The sequence below is a fragment of the Mchenga conophoros genome, linkage group LG8 (assembly GCF_057382185.1).
Source record: "Mchenga conophoros isolate Kocher_MC1m ecotype Shallow Benthic linkage group LG8, M_conophoros_male_GT1.1, whole genome shotgun sequence".
Taxonomy (NCBI): domain Eukaryota; kingdom Metazoa; phylum Chordata; class Actinopteri; order Cichliformes; family Cichlidae; genus Mchenga; species Mchenga conophoros.
The window spans coordinates 5,828,922-5,845,270 of NC_140533.1; the positions used below are offsets into that span (position 1 = coordinate 5,828,922).

Sequence of the window (16,349 nt, forward strand, 5' to 3'; positions counted from 1 at the left end):
ATGATGACAAGAGGTGGAAGAAAGCCAGGCCAAGAGGAGCAGCCTGATGAAGGAGTTGGAGCTTCATCTGAGCTAGAGGCCATGGCAGCAACAAGCCCTGAGGACAAATTGGAGGAGTTGACAGGGTTGGTGAAATCTCTTATGCGGTCTCAAGCAGCCAGAGACCAAAAGTGGGAGAAGGATTTGTCACGTCAGGAGCAAAGGTGGAAAGGCATGCAGCATCAATTTCAGCAAATCCAGCTACAAGTTAACGCTGTAATTGATAAGCCTGATCCACCAGAGGCGCCAGTGCCCCCTACAACATCTGAAGAACAAGAACTTGGATTCAAAGGTGAAGACATTCCAGTGGCCAGTGGGTCCAAGTCTTTAAGTGAACCAAAACTTTTTCCTCTGTCTACAGAAGATGACATTGAACATTTTCTGACTACGTTTGAAAGAATGGCAAACGTGTGTCGATGGCCCAGAGATGAGTGGGCTATTCGTCTGGTTCCCCTGTTGGCAGGTAAAGCCCGCACAGCCTACATTCTTATGGATTTAACAGACTCTGAGAATTATGATAAGGTGAAAGAGGCAATTCTGGTAAAATATGAGATCACTGCTGACACCTACAGACGCCGCTTCAGATCTCTGAAAGTTAAACCAGGTGAGACGCCACGTGAACTTTATGTAAGATTGAAAGACCCGTTTTCAAGATGGATTAAACCTGAAAAATCAACTGTAGAAGAAATATCTGAGCAGATAATTCTGGAGCAGTTTTTGAGAATGGTTAGCCCAGAGCTGGAGATCTGGATACGTGAGCATGATCCGAAGACGGCAAAGGAAGCAGCTAGCCTCACAGAGGTTTTCACTTCAGCCAGAAAAGGAAGCAAGAGCACCTACTTCAGCCGGGAGACCCACTACACCCAACCAAGTAAGTCCATTGGGGGTGAACAGGGTTCTGGTCAAGTTCAGGCTAGAAATCTTTCTAGTTCTAGGCAGCTCCCTTCTCATAGACCTCACAATGTGAAGAAATCCTTTAAGTCTTCAGTTCAGGATATTAAATGTTATCACTGTCATAACTTTGGCCATACACAACAATTTTGCCCTGCCCTTAAGTCAAAACAATCTCTTTTGTGTGCAGTTCCAAGACCAGCCACAGAGCCGGTAGGAAAGAAAGCTTGTACTGTCCCTGTTTTAATTAATGGGCGTAAAGAGGAAGCTTTGCTTGACTCTGGGTACTTCCAAACTCTTGTACATTCTAGCATAATTTCAGGAGAAAAGCTAAGTGGGGTTGGGGCTACAATAAGTTGTGTGCATGGAGACGAACACAGGTGCCCCACTGCTGAGGTTTACCTGACAGTGGGAGGTCAAACCCACTTGTTAGTGGTAGCTGTGGTTCCCAGTTTGCCATATTCAGTGATACTTGGTAATGACATCCCCACTCTTTTTGATCTAATACATCAGTCAGATTATGACCCTCAAGTGAGTGCTGAGAAAGACATTCAAGGCTTAGGTGATGAATCTGGAAGCTCACTTCCTCTAGATATGACAGTTGAGCCATTTAAACCCTGTCATGTAGTCACAAGGGCACAAAGTGCAAAGGAAATGATGAAAGAGCTACCCTTTTTTGAGGAGTCTCTCGAAACAGAGCCAGGGAAGATTAGGAAGTCTAGGGCTCAGAAAAGAAGAGAAAAGTTCAAAGGCTCAGGGGAAAAGGGTACAGCATTGTTCCCTAAGCCAAATAACCAACTTGAGTTTGATGTTCCCTCAGATTTAGGTGCACTCCAAAGAAGCGACCCTACTCTAAAACCCTGGTTTGAGAAGGTAACATAGGTAGAGGGGGCTAGTCAAGGTCAGGTAAGCTGTCTTGCAGACACTGTTTACTTGATTAAAGGAGGCATCTTGTACCAGAGAAAGGGGAAGTGTGAAGCTGTAGCACTCCCACAACAGTTAAGAAACAAAGTTATGGATTTGGGTCATTCAATTCCATGGGCAGGTCATATGGCTTTTCACAAAACACTGAATAGGATCAGTAGCCGTTTTTTTTGGGCAGGGATGTATGTCCAAGTTTCTGAGTTTTGCTGTTCCTGTGAAAATTGTCAGTTGACCTCAGGCAAAGGAGTAGCACGAGCCCAGTTGCAACCACTGCCAATTATTGAAACACCGTTTGAGAGGCTAGGCATGGATATCGTGGGCCCTTTAGAGAGGAGATCCACAGGTCATCGCTACATATTAGTCATATGTGACTATGCGACACGGTTTCCTGAGGCCTTCCCACTCAGATCAATTAAAGCCCGTCACGTCGCTAATTGTCTTCTGCAGCTTTTTTCTAGGGTAGGCATACCAAGAGAAATTCTGACTGATTGTGGACCGAATTTTCTATCCAAGTTGTTGCAGCAGGTTTATAAGTTGTTAGGGATAAAGGGACTTAAGACCACCCTGTATCACCCCCAAACGGACGGGCTAGTGGAGAGATACAACCAGACTCTCAAAAGTATGCTGCGTAAGTTTGTCTCTGACACAGGTGCTGACTGGGATCAATGGCTGCCATACCTTCTGTTCGCCTACCGGGAGGTCCCGCAGGTTTCCACTGGCTTCTCGCCTTTTGAACTTTTATATGGTCGCCAAGTGAGAGGCCCCCTGGATCTGCTTAAGGACTGCTGGGAGGAATCCAAAGCAGAGGGCGAAAACATCGCAGCCTACGTCATCACCATGAGAGAGAGGTTGGAGAAAATGGCATCATTGATGCAAGACAACATGAAAGCTGCACAAAAACATCAAAAGACATGGTACGATCAGAAGGCCAGGGATAGGGTCTTCCTTCCAGGTCAGAAAGTACTGTTATTGCTTCCCACCAGCGATAACAAGCTGCTGACAAAATGGCATGGACCATACAAGATCGTCAGACAGGTGAGTAAAGTCACTTATGAACTGAATATGCCAGAAAGAGTTAAAAAATATCAGACATTTCACATGAACTTGTTGAAGGAATTCCACAGCCGACAAGAGCCGGTCTATCAGTTACTGGTGCATTCAGTTAAGGATGAGGAGGTGACTGAGAAGTTCTTTCCAACTAACATTCAAGTTTGTGCTTCAGTTGACCTTTCTCATTTGTCTCCTACTGAGCAGGCTGATATAAAACCACTCGTGGACCCACAGCTCTTTCGAGAAACACCAGGCTTCACATCACTGGTTCAGCACAAGATACGGGTGAAGGAGGATGCACCCGTTCGACAAAAGAGCTACAGAATTTCAGAACGGTTGGTGCCAGTGCTGCAGAAAGAAATAAAACTGATGTTGGACCTGGGAATCATTGAGGTGTCAAGTAGTGAGTGGTGAGCCCGATTGTTTTGGTACCAAAGAAAGATGACACCCTGAGATTCTGTATTGATTTCAGATATTTGAATGCAGTATCCAAGTTTGATCCCTACCCAATGCCCAGGGTGGATGACCTGCTGGAGAGAGTTGGATCAGCAAGGTACATTACAACACTCGATCTGTGTAAAGGATACTGGCAAGTGGCTTTGGCACCAGAAGCGAGAGAGCTGACAGCCTTCAAAACTCCTTTTGGTATGTACCAATTTAAAGTCATGCCATTTGGGCTTCAAGGTGCGCCAGCGACATTCCAACGATTAATGGACCATGTACTGAGAGATGTGTCAGCATTCTCTGCAGCATATCTGGATGATGTGGTGGTGTACAGCGAGTCCTGGGAAGAGCATGTCATTCACCTACAGAAGGTGCTACACTCCATTAGACTGGCTGGACTGACTATCAATCCCAAGAAGTGCTCCATAGCCAAGAGAGAAGTGGAGTACTTGGGCTTCGTGGTTGGCTCTGGGAAGATAAAGCCGCTAAGGGCCGCCCTGTTACAGTACATAACGTCAATGAAAATAAGCCTGGCATAAATCTCCTTCAGTTCCAGATGGGTCAGGGTTGTGTAGAGTGCTGTGGCTATGGGATCCCCTGTCAACTGGTTATCCCTTGTAATGGAAAATTTTAGCTCGGAATGTCAATTAACCTCAAGTCCTTTGTTTATGAAGTCGTGCTTTGCCTCGTGTTCTACATGTCAACAGTATAACCTCCTTATAACTTTTGCCCTTAAAGAGACCAGGATGTAATGCAGAACACGTCATAACATAACATGATTAACATGTATCTGCTGACTGTGAGGGGCAATGAACAGAGCACGCTCCTGGCACACAACCACCTACTGTTTCATAGATAATGCAAAAGTGGCTCATCTCATTGTGAGCGTAGTGTGCTATGAGTGCGTCATGATACCATAGCGATAGAGCTTATGTGAGATGTTTGTGTGATGCTATAAAAGAGGTGCATGACTATGCAACCATCGTGTTGGCTGTCTGTTTGCTCTCCCATCCGCATGGTAACAAAAGTATTGATTGCAACTGACTGTGTCTGCAGACTTTGTTAACAGAAAACAGGCAAACCAGTGTGGGTAAAATGTGGGTGGAATTCTTTAAATGATGTGTGATGTTACAAGTTTCTCAACTATAACATAACTAGCAAATCAGCAACGTGTAACTGGACTAGTTCTTATATAGCACTTTTCTACCGTATCCTGAGCACTCAAAGCATTTTACACAACTTGTACATTCACCCATTCGCACAAGCATGTTTTTCTACTGTTTCTAAGTGCTTCCTACCTAACATTCATACTCCGATGGATGCATCGGAGAGCAACATGGGTTTACTATCTTGCCTAGGGATACTTTGCATGCAGACTGGACCAGACTGGGATCAAGCCATCAACCTTCCAGTTAGTAGGTGACCTGTTCTACCAATTTATCCAACTCAGAGTATCAGTTGGGCTGGAGCATATCCCCACTGTGGCCATGTAGCCAATTACCAAAGGGATAACAGAGAGACAACCCTTCACACTGACATTCGTACCTTTAGCCAATTTGGAGTTACCACTTACACTAATGTCATGTCTTTGGATTACACAGTTGGAGTACACAGAAATGAGGGAATCTTGTAAATTTGATTTTGACTTGCTTTGAGGTGATGGCTCAAAATGTTTAATTACAATGAGGGCTCGCGGATCTTTGGGACCAGGACTCTGTCTGCTCTGGCTGGCCGGCTGCCTGCATGGTCATCGCTGAAGGCCCACTGTGGCTGCTGGGTGACTCCTGTCTGGGGCTCTCCTCAGCTCTTTTCTAGGTGCCCCTGTGGTGGTCCCTCTTTGGGCTCTCGTGCTCTGGGGGGCCTCTGGATGGCTATGGCCTGGATCTCCTCCATGTCTGCTTCATGTCCGGGGGGGCAGGACTATGGCTCCCCACATGTACTATTAGACACTTACATGGAGAAACCTTTTGAATACAAACACGCTCACAAGCACAGCTGTGCCCATGGTTCCTCACAGACACACACTGTCTGGGTTGGCTGCTGCCTCTAAACATATCGTGCATTATTAGTACTGTGTGCTGCTCGGCAACATGCAGTATTTATTATTTAGTGTTACTTATGCATATGTTGGTTGTTGCTATGATTACAGCGTCTTTTCTCTCTCTATCCCTCTTCTCTATTTTTCTTTTCCCTCTCCTTCTGTAAACTCACTTCCCAGCTTCTCTTTCCTTCTTTCTCTTTCCTGTCTCTTGGTTCTGTCCATTCTCATTTAAAAATTAAAAAAAGTGTATATAAACATGTGAAGGAGAAATTTCCAATTATGATTGAAGAAAAATAAACAACTTTCTCTTAAGTTGAGTTTGATCTTTCTTTTTACAAGTTATTGATATGCAGCCATAGACAATATAAAAAATACAGTCTGAAAAAGTGAAGGCACTGCATAAGTGGCTTTTAATCTGCATATTTTATTTTTAAAAAAGGGGTTTTCTGCTTTTGTTTTTTTTTTTCTCCACTTTTGCTGCAGTGATATAATCCTAACTGTTTATAGACACGTTAGCCAGTAAGAAACCTACAAACATTAACACAATTTGTCATCAAAAAGGTGTACAACTTTGACATTGCGTGACAAAATCTTTGTTTTTCTTGTCCATATATAAATGCAAAAAAAAAAACATCTGAAAATCTAAACACTGACATGTGAATGAAGGGCCAAGACACATACAATTAGAAAAAACCCTTTGTTTTTCAAAGTATTCAGGACTTGTTCATGGTAAGAAATCCAGACCATCCAGTAACACATTGTTTTAGATGGTCTTATTTCAGATGTTCTCTTGACTGAAGTTTTGTCCATTTTCAGAGCCTTCTCTTTGACATGTACAATAAGAACAACTGAATCCACATCCTACATCTTCACTTAGTCGATATGCTTATATGTGCTTTATTGTCATAAGTAGCAGATGATCATATGTCAAGAAGCCTCCAAACATTGCTGGAAGACAGATTTCTGTCTTCATTTACCTTTACAGTTGTTGCAGTGGTCTACATGTTAATTTTTTGTTTGTTGTTGTTTTTAAAAATATATTTGAATCAGAGTATGGTATATCAACATGTCAACAAGCTAACTTACTTACTTCTGGATGTCTGAATGTTAAATGATATTGCAAAACTTCGGAGAACAGCCACGCTTTTTACTCCCAGTAGTGCCTCAGGGCTCGTCTGCTTCTTTTGAAGTGAAGAAATACTTGGACCCAGAAATGTCTAATGACTAAACAAGAGAGTTGAACTTAAATAACACTGTGAAAAATGTTCCATGTGTGTTATTGCATCAGCTTTCTTGTTCTTGTGGTGATGGTCTTGTAGTTGGAGAGAGCATGGAGAGAAAAGGTCTTGTCTTCTACCAATGGAAATGATAACGCTAATGTAACCTTGACCATACACAAAAAAGGACTATGATGCCACTGTGATGTAAATTAAAAAGCTGCAAAACATCTAAAACCTGATAGAAGATTGAAGATTTTCTTTAAATTGTCCATATCCTTTAACTTGAAAGTTCCAAAAGCTCTCAGAATCATCTTTAAGTGCTGATGGTGTGTCACAAGTCTCTCAGCAAATGTAGCGTCAGCACTCATTCTGTATAATCTTAGCCATCCAGTCTGATCTGGACACGAGTAACCTCAGTCTGGCCCCTGACGACTGGATCAGCTCCCTCCCGCTGAAACAGGGAAAGATATGAAAACAAAGTTGCTCGTGCCAAATTCTTAAAATATGAGATATGATAGATTTCTTACTTTTGGTAGTCCAGTCCAAGAAGGCTGATTCCATTAACAGCCAAGATCCTGTCTCCTGGTAACAGCTTCTCACACCGGGCAGCTGGAGAGTCTGGGACCACTGCACGAATGAAGATGCCCTTCGCCTTCAAAGAAGTGTCCTGAAACATGAGGTGTCGAGTTCTCGATTAAAGCAAAGATTTCACAGTTTCTGACTGTGAGGTTTTCAAAATGGTCCTTATTTTTACCTGCATTATATTTTTTTATATATAAATGGCATGAAGTAATATAATTCATGCCACAATACATAATAATATATAGTTATTATGTATTATGTATTATAGATATATTTTTAGTGTTACGCATCTGCTGTTAACAACTCAAGTACAGTTGTCACACAGTGGAACTTTGTATTTATCTTTTATATTGGTTTTATTTTGATTTTAGCGTTTATTTGCGAGTGTAGTTTTTATTGCATGATTTTATTCTAATGTTCGTATTGCATGGTTTTTAGCGTTTTATTCTACATTGTTTTAATCCACTGTGGATTGGCTGGGCATGGGACAATTAGCTGATAGGGACAGACTCCGGTGCAAAATGCGAGGTGGGCTGGGATGTGACGGGTCCAGTGAAGGGACGAGAGGGGGACAGGAGGCTCCTCCTCGTCATTCTGGGATGAGGCTGGCGTGGAGCCCGCTCTGGAGAAGGAATTTCTGGCCTGCTGGTGGACCCATAATGAGCATTCATCTGGGGTTGTGGGACAATTACACCAGTGGATTTTAGTGCAAGTAGAAAATGGTATTTTTATGGGTTTTAGAATTGTTTTATCTAGTCTCCGTGGGAATTTTAGCATATGGAGAACTTTTTATTGTATACTTTTTTCTTTTTTTTTTTTTTTGCCTGTCCCATTTGGTGGCCATGGAGCAGAAGCCAGAGGGGGCTGCAGTGGCGTGCCCGCCGGCTCTGCCGGCGGCCAGCTGTGCCAGAGTGAACCGAGCCCCAGGCCCAGAGGCCGGAGGCCCGAGGGCCCCCTTTGCCCCGGAAGAGGCCTGACCGAGCAACAGGCACCAGGCCCCGCCAAGTAGTCACTGGGAGTGAGCTGGTACATACCTGAGCGCCCAGCCCCGGACACCAAGAACCACCAACGCACCAACCCCTGAGGGCATCAGTTACCGGCAGGGAGTGTGGTGAGGGGAGATAGGCCTTTGGTGTATACTTTTTTCTTAGTATTTGGGTTGTTTTATTTCTACTGCCTCGGGAAATAAACTGTTGCTGATCAGACCTGCTTCATCTTTGTGCCCTTGGTATCTGACTCGCTTGCTTCCCCATGTATTTAAGGAATCGTTCGTATGACATTCTGGCGCATCAGCTTTAGTGTCTGCGTTACACAGTACTGTACTCTGCTTCAAAGAAGCCAAACTTTAAGTGTTTTTGAGTAATAGCTGTCCAGACTTTCAGAAGCTCTTTCAAAGTTTTTCAGAGGATATCGGGCACATTTTCATACCTAGCAAAGAGTCATTTTAAATTGTATTTTTAGGCACTTCATTATTAGGTTGGTTGGTGGCTCAATGCTTACTCAAACCTTATTTCTTTTTCTTTTCATTGTAATAGCTGTAAAAGTTTACAGCTATGTTAGCAGAGATAAGATAAGATAAACCTTTATTAGTCCCACATCTCGGAAATTAGTTGTGTCACAGCAGAAAGTGGACTGTGCAAAGTAACAACAGCAAAAAGAAAAATAATGGAATAGAATAAGATAAGAGAATAACATTTTTTTATTTAAATGGTAAAACACAGTTTTTAAATAATTATAATGTTGCAAATATTTAAACAAGTTTAACATATTACTAATAAAAAGAAAAACAAAACATAAAGCTGATTATTAACTGATAATTGATAATCAGTAGCATGTTTGCTAGCTATTTGTCCTTATCCAGCAACAACTGCTAAATTCAATCCTTTTTAATCACAAGATTTTTTTCCTGTGTGGGAAAATACAAATATTTAAGCAGTGAAAATTGAATTCTATTATCTCTTTCTGAACCTTTTATTGTTATATATATTTTTTAATTTAAAATGTTTCTCTTTCCTCTTCCAAAAACATAAAAATGTTATTTATCTTTTTTTATTAAAATGAGCGCTGTGATGGAGTATCGGGCCACAACATACATCGTCTTTATTGCACGATGGCATAACCATCAACAACCTCACATCTGTTCATTACCAGCATTTCGTACAAAGCTTGACCAGACACAGCTTACTCCATACTCCTCACCACACTAACTCTATGTGCTAAAAGAGAAATCACTTCCTTCCTTGTTGCTAAAACCGATTCTGACATACGATTGCAGTAACTCAGAGGGTATAGCAGCTGTGGTACAATTGTAATCTTTTTCATTTTCATTTCGACTTTTTTCTTGAAATAGATCTTCAACTTTACTCTTGGAATTTCATTGTCATAAAATTTTAGCTGTGCCATAGATTCTGCTAGCCCTGTGACGAACTGTCTACAGGTTAAATTCTCGTTGACTTACCCTTGTGTCTATTAGAGCAAGACCAATCCCTCTTTCACCTCGCTCCAGCTCCAGGCTAAAAACCTCTTCATCTGCTTCTTCTTCATCTCCGTGCTCCTCCTCTTCTTCTTTTAGTTCTACGAGTGTTTTCATATTGCTGCAATCGGACTTTAAGCGGTCTACTTTGAGAGCAGCTAAGCACTGAAACACTAATCCACCTGGAGAGTAAAACAAATGATATGTTCAAAAAAAGACGCAGAGAAGAAACTAGGAATGGAAATGTCTTTCTATACCTTCATCATGTGCATCTACACCAGAGAGCCAGGGAAGTGTCTCATCATCAGACTTCATCCATTTGTCTTGGTCTTCCTTCACCTGATCAGTTCGACCTAGTATGAGGGGACTGTTAGGTGGGGTGAGGAGGCAGGAGGGGTCCAGGACTGACCTCCTCGACTCGCTGGTCTCAGTCTCTCTTGTCTGCAGCTCTAGATTTCTTAGCTTTTGGGACAAAATATTGGCACCAGAGGAGCTGAACTCATCCAGGTAGCTGGTGAAGAGAGGAAAGGGTGATGGTGTTGAAGGCGATGATGGTGATGGCGGTGATGGGGGTGAAGGTGGTAAGGGAGCAAAGGTACTTGAAGGGGAATGGTGATTTTGGTCACTAGGCTCCCATAAGTTCAAATCAGCTTGTAATGTATTCAAAGTTTCTAGACTGCTGTTTTGAAGATTAGCCACATTAGTCAGGTTAGCCTCCATTTGAATCCCATCACCCTGGTGGACAAATAACATTAGAACAGCATGAATAGATACACCAATGAGCATAAAAACAGCCACCATAGCATAGTTCATTGTAACATGATGTAAACGATAAAAAGGGTGTCACCAGATTTATTTTTTATTGCATTATTGTCTGATGAAGAACTTGTGACTGTGAAATGTGCAACAAATATGCCTGCAGTGTTCGAGCTGTTGATTTTTCACTTTTAATGGTCACTTTCAGGCCTAACATCTGCCCTTGCTCTGGTATAGATATGTGATTAGCTTTCTAGTCTAAGGAGCTTGGAAAGAAAAAACATCTGGACTTCTTTAAGTTGCTTGAAGACATTTCTGCCATGTTTCGGTTGTGTACAGGCAGGAGAAGGACCCAAATGCAAAACTCACGACAACAAAATTAAACTCAAAAAGCTGCTTTATTCCAGAATGGCATGGAAAACTAAACTAAACTGGGACATGGATAAACTGACATGCACGGAAACACAGCCATGAGGGAGACTACGACACTGACAAAGAGAAACACAGGGCTTAAATACACAGAGGGATAACGAGGGAATGAGACACAGAAGGAGAGCACAGCTGGGAGTAATCAGGCTGGACGAGACAAGGGAAGCAAAACTAGAATCACTCACATGAGACATGAACCTTCAAAGTAAAACAAGAAACACACTGACTGAACTCTAGACATGCAAACTTAACAGCAACTGAGAAGACAGAACATAGGGACCTGAAACATGGGACAGAAAGGCACAGTAGACACAACGTGGACATAACGCCACAGGGAAAGAGTAAAACAAAACACAGAACCTCTTAGAAAATAAAATAGGAAACATAATGAAACACAGACATGACTACATGAATTTGACAACATAACAGACATGAAACACATGAAGGACAAGGGAGACTTAACAGGGGTTGGAAGACACAAGGGGAATCTAATAACAAAGAACTAGAAAAACTCATGAGCTTAATCACATAAACATCCAAATAAACTAAACTCAAAACACTGGGTCATAAGACCCAGGATCATGACAATTTCACCTCTCATCCGAGAAGCTTCTAAGGTCGAATGGTGGAGAGTCCTGGATTTAAACCCTGTGGGAGTGTCCCCTGTAGAGGGTCAATGAACCCCTTAATGATCCTCTACCTAATCACACGAGCCAAGGTGTGAAAACGGGTGTAGGTCACAATCAGCCAAGGTTTCGGGTGAGCTCATTGTGAAGCCTAGCCCCACCCTATCATGTGATTTCCTGAGGTCAGAAGGCCCAGGATATGAGTGGGCGTTAAGGCATCTGGGATCTCAAAACTGGATTATAGATGGCAGAGAGTTGGTGTTGTAAACCACTGTTCAAAGATGGTCGATCACAGTGGACATAGATGGCTTCTTTCAAACCATCTGTCCTCTCTGTCCAAAATGTGAACATTGGCATCCTCGAAAGAGTGATCATTGTCCTTTAGATGCAGATGGACTGCTGAGTCTTGTCCTGTGGAGGTGGCTCTTCTATGTTGTGTCATGTGTTTATGTTTGGTCTCTCAAATGTAGAGGTCTGAGCATTCCTGAGTATTCCTCACACATACACTACATTGTTAATTTTGTGTTTAGGAGTTCTGTCTTTGGGATAAACTAGTTTTTGTCTGAGAGTGTTGCTGGGTCTGAAGTATACTGGGATGTCATGCTTGGAGAAGACTCTCCTGAGTTTTTCTGATAAACCTGCTACATAGGGGATGACAATGTTGTTGCGTTTGTCTTTCTGATCCTCCCTGTTGTCTGTCTAGTTGTTGTCTGGTCATCTTTTCGGTGCCTCTTTGCTGACTTGATGAAAGCCCAATTAGGATAACCACATGTTTTAAAACTCAGGAGAGTTTTTTCTTTCCAAGCTCCTTAGACTACGATGACCTGGATGACTGACAACCTTCACAGATGATCAGCTTTCTAGTTTTTCATAAAATCATCGACAGATGTTTTAACGTTTAAACGGGCCCAGGCTAGCTGGGACTTCCAGTCTCTATGCTAACTGACTGTTACTCTCAGTGACTTAGTGTATAGCTATTAAATACTGGAATTTGAATATTAAAGACAAGCTGAAAGCTGAACAAGAAGTTTTTCTTGAAAAAGGACTGAGTGGTACTAGACTTTTTTTGTTGTTTTTCAGTTGAAAGCGACATTTTTTAAAATAACATTCTTCCTTTGAAACCGATAATGTGGCTACCTGTTGGACATCACTTCTATGTGCAATCTTTGTTTAGCTCTTTGAATTTGTACTTGCTAAATACCCCAATATATTCTAGTTACTGGAAAGAAACACTCAGTAGAGCTAAGAAACCGGTCAGATCGACTAAGAACTGCTGAACTTTATTAATTAGCAGTTATTACTCCTAATTAGCAAGTGTTATCAGACTAACACTACAGACTAAGAAGGTAAACACAGTAAAAATCAACATGGTTGGTTTTACACTGTTTGCTTAGTGGTGCTAGCGCTTAAGCTAAAGCTAATGCTGCTATAGCCTCACAAGGCTGCTAGCATGACGAGAAAGTTTTCTGATATATGTTTTTTTTAGCAAAGGCTTCCAATCTGACTTTATGTGCAAACTTTATACTTTTATGCTTTATATAAAATATTATTTCTTTTTGCAATTTTCTTACCTTGTGGTCTTCAGCAGTTGAGAGATTTAAGGTGGAAATAAACTCTTTGAGCTTGTCCAGTTCTCTCCTCAGGGCTGAATCTGTTACGGCTCTTCTCAGTTGAAGCTGGTAGCCCACGTCTGGCAGCACCAGTGGATGGTGGGTGTCAAAGCTCTCAAGAATGTCAGCTAAGCAAGAAGATGGAGTGTATTAAAATGAAAAAAATGAAAGGTAAGATTATTGTGTTCACAGTACACTCACTTCTCACCTGTTTGGCGTGCTGCAGCTTGTTCTTGCACTGAAGGAGTCCAGGTGTGTCTACAAGGCGATGCTGGGCTATATAGACTCAAAAGATGGTTCAGCTGGGCTGGACTCAGGGCAGGATAGTCTAAGCGAAGAGAAACCCATGTTTTCTGTGTACACACACACACACACACACACACACACACACACACACACACACACACACAGTGCATTAGAATGATTCTTCTACTACATTTTCATCTGTTAAGTTAAATAAAAACTTTCTTTAAAAAAAGAAAAGCGCTATATAAGAAGCTGTACAAGTCAGTTGTCTTTTTTGAATACAGTTACAGCTGCTCAACGGAAAGGTTTGTATGCTGTTGTGAAAAGCAGCCATTTAAAGGTGAGTACCTAAAAACTGGGACCAACGACCTTAAGCCAGTGTCCCTCAAACCTGACTGGGGTAACCCTGATGTCTCGGTCAGCTTGAGCTTGAACTTGATGAACTACCCACATTCATCCACAGGTTTAAACAGAACTAGGCAATTTATCAACTGCACACAGACTGTTGAATCAGGGTTTAGTATACTCCCCAAGGACACTTCAATATGTAGACGGGAATGACCTTCCAAATATCAGACCACCCACTCTACCTCCTGAGCAGCAGTTGAGCTGTCTATCCATCAAGAAAGACTTTGGTCTGAAATGTTTTCGGTTGGGGAATGTCATTTTTCACAACAAACAAATCTTCAGCAACTGTGGGATGCTATCACATCGCTATGGACCAAAATTTCTAAGAAATGTTTCCAGCACTTTGTTGAATTAGTTCATGTTTAAATATGACGTTAAGCAAACACAGGGCAAGCAAGTAGATGCCTTTAGGCTAAGTGCAGTATGTCAGTTAAATACTGGAACGAGAAACATCATCAAACCATCCATCCATCCCTTCTCTTCCACTTATCTGGGCCGGGCAACAGCCTAAGCAGAGGAGCCCAGACCTCCCTCCCTCTAGCCAGCTCCTGTAGCTCATTTCCAGGGAAACACAGAGGCGTTCCCAGGCCAGCTGAGAGATATCATAATTCCATGGTGTCCTGGGTCTGCCCATGGCCTCCTGCCGGTAGGAGATTCCAGAACACCTCACCAAGGAGGCGCCCAAGAAGCATGCTAACCCAAACCACCTCAACTGGTTCATTTTGATGTGGAGGAGTAACACCTCTACTCTAAGCCCCTTCTGGATGCATGTGCTCCTCACCCTATCTCTAAGGGAGATGCCAGCCACCCTTCAGAGATAGTTCATTTCTGACGCTTGCATCTCATTACCCCGAGATTGTGACCAAAGGTGGGAGTAGGGACCTAGAATGTCCGTTGGCTCTCAGCGAAGGCGGTTGCACTTTTTCTCCTCTCCTCCTTACCCTTATCTCCCCTGCTTAGCCTCTTGTCCTCGTCTTGTCTCGTGTGCATTACTTTCCCTGGAACAGTCTCTCACTGTCGTTCTCTAAAACCTAAAAGAGAATTATGGATTTGATCAACTGGTCTCTGAATGCTATTGACACCCTTTTCTCAACGAGGAGTCTGGGCTCGGGAGAGCCCGAGTGCCCTGGAGGGACTTTCCCTGCCGGATACACGATGGACGGGTGGCAGAACTGGAGGGTCATGTGCCTGGCGGGACTGTCGATCGAGGACGCTGAAGATATCTACCTATTCGGAACCATGATAACAGGGTTCTTGCTGATCGGAGCTGGCTTGGCCCTGGTTTATCGGAGAAATAAGAGAGCGGAACCGGCTGTTCAAACCCCCCCAAGGCTGCCCGCTGGAATCGAAGCGATGGGACGAGGCGCGACCTCTCACAACGAACGCAGCATGGTTAACACCTTGGAGACGCTTACAGCTGCTGTGAAGGCTCAAAACAAGACCATTGAGCGTATGGGGGGATACATCAGAGAGAGGCCTGCTCAAAATGAGACCCTTGAGCGAAAGTTGGAACACATCGCGGAACGGATCACTGCAGTTGTGAGGTCTCAGAATCAAAAGAATGATAACACCATGGAACAGAAGTTTGATACCATCATGGGGAGGCTCGCGGCTCTCCAACGGGAGATTGAGAGACCAGCGTCAGAGTGTTAAAGAGCAGCTTGAAATTCTCCTGGGCTGCTCGCATGGAAAATCAACAAAATCAACATCGTGTGTTTTACCTGCAGTAAATTCTTTCTAGGCGTTGCCAGCAGATTGACAGCCGATGAGAGTGTGTGTGTGTGCTCCAAGGCTAATTCTCCCAGTCCGGCTGCATGGGCCCAGTCAAGGAGCAGGTCAAGATTGGCTCGTATTCGCACACCTCTGGACCACTGATAGAACCCTGGCTCAGATCCTGTGTGCACAACAGTATTAAACATGTTTTATGTACTAATGTATAATGTACAGTAAGTTTAGATATTAGTCTCCCAACTATATATGCACAGCTCAGAATTGGGGCATCCTCCTAATGAGCTGAAGATGGTTTCCTGGGGGATCTCCTTCCAGTTCTGGACTTGGGCATCACTGAGCCCCTGGACAGTGTGAGATGCAACATGGTGGAGGTCATTTTGTAGTTCTTGCAGTGCTCCTGCTGTTCCTCCTTCCACAAAGGAGCAGGTATCAGTCCTGCTGATAGTTTAAGGACCTTTGACATCCCTGTCAACCTCTCCCAATTTTTGGGGGGTAGGGTTATTTAGAAGGTTTAATGAGTTTGTTATATGATTCTTTTAAAATGTTTTTTTTAACTCTTGTATTAATTACTTACACACATGGTTATATTTTAGCCAATATGATAACTGAAAATGTAGAAATCTCAACTTCTCTTTATGTTGGTAAAAACCTGCTGTAACCTATTGATTTATGGTTATTACAGTTGGGTATGTTTAGCTCTTTCATTTGTTTGTTGAATTATAAGAAACAGACAACTGCTATCTTTATTGCATATTGTTAAATTCCCACAGTAGAAGCACTTCGGTTTAAGTCGGCACCTTCATACTTCAGAAGAAATACAAAGGAGACAAGTGAACAAGTTCTGCAGCCACTGCTAAATCTCTTGATGGCCACTAGAGG

At 42.8% G+C, this 16,349-nt stretch overlaps 1 protein-coding gene across 1 annotated transcript in view; it reads right to left on the reverse strand.

Annotated features, from left to right (window-relative positions):
• Positions 1-5,410: 5,410 nt before the first annotated feature.
• The window catches only part of radil2b (Ras association and DIL domains 2b), a 37,433-nt gene continuing 26,494 nt past the window's right edge, over positions 5,411-16,349 (reverse strand). The window contains exons 12-18 of the mRNA XM_085283733.1: positions 15,461-15,633; positions 13,294-13,438; positions 13,047-13,213; positions 9,922-10,399; positions 9,650-9,846; positions 7,137-7,276; positions 5,411-7,060 (exon numbers count right to left, since the gene is read on the reverse strand). Of these exons, the coding sequence (XP_085139859.1) occupies positions 6,967-7,060; positions 7,137-7,276; positions 9,650-9,846; positions 9,922-10,399; positions 13,047-13,213; positions 13,294-13,438; positions 15,461-15,633 (1,394 nt within the window). The 3' untranslated portion in view covers positions 5,411-6,966. The remainder of the gene's footprint in view (positions 7,061-7,136; positions 7,277-9,649; positions 9,847-9,921; positions 10,400-13,046; positions 13,214-13,293; positions 13,439-15,460; positions 15,634-16,349) is intronic.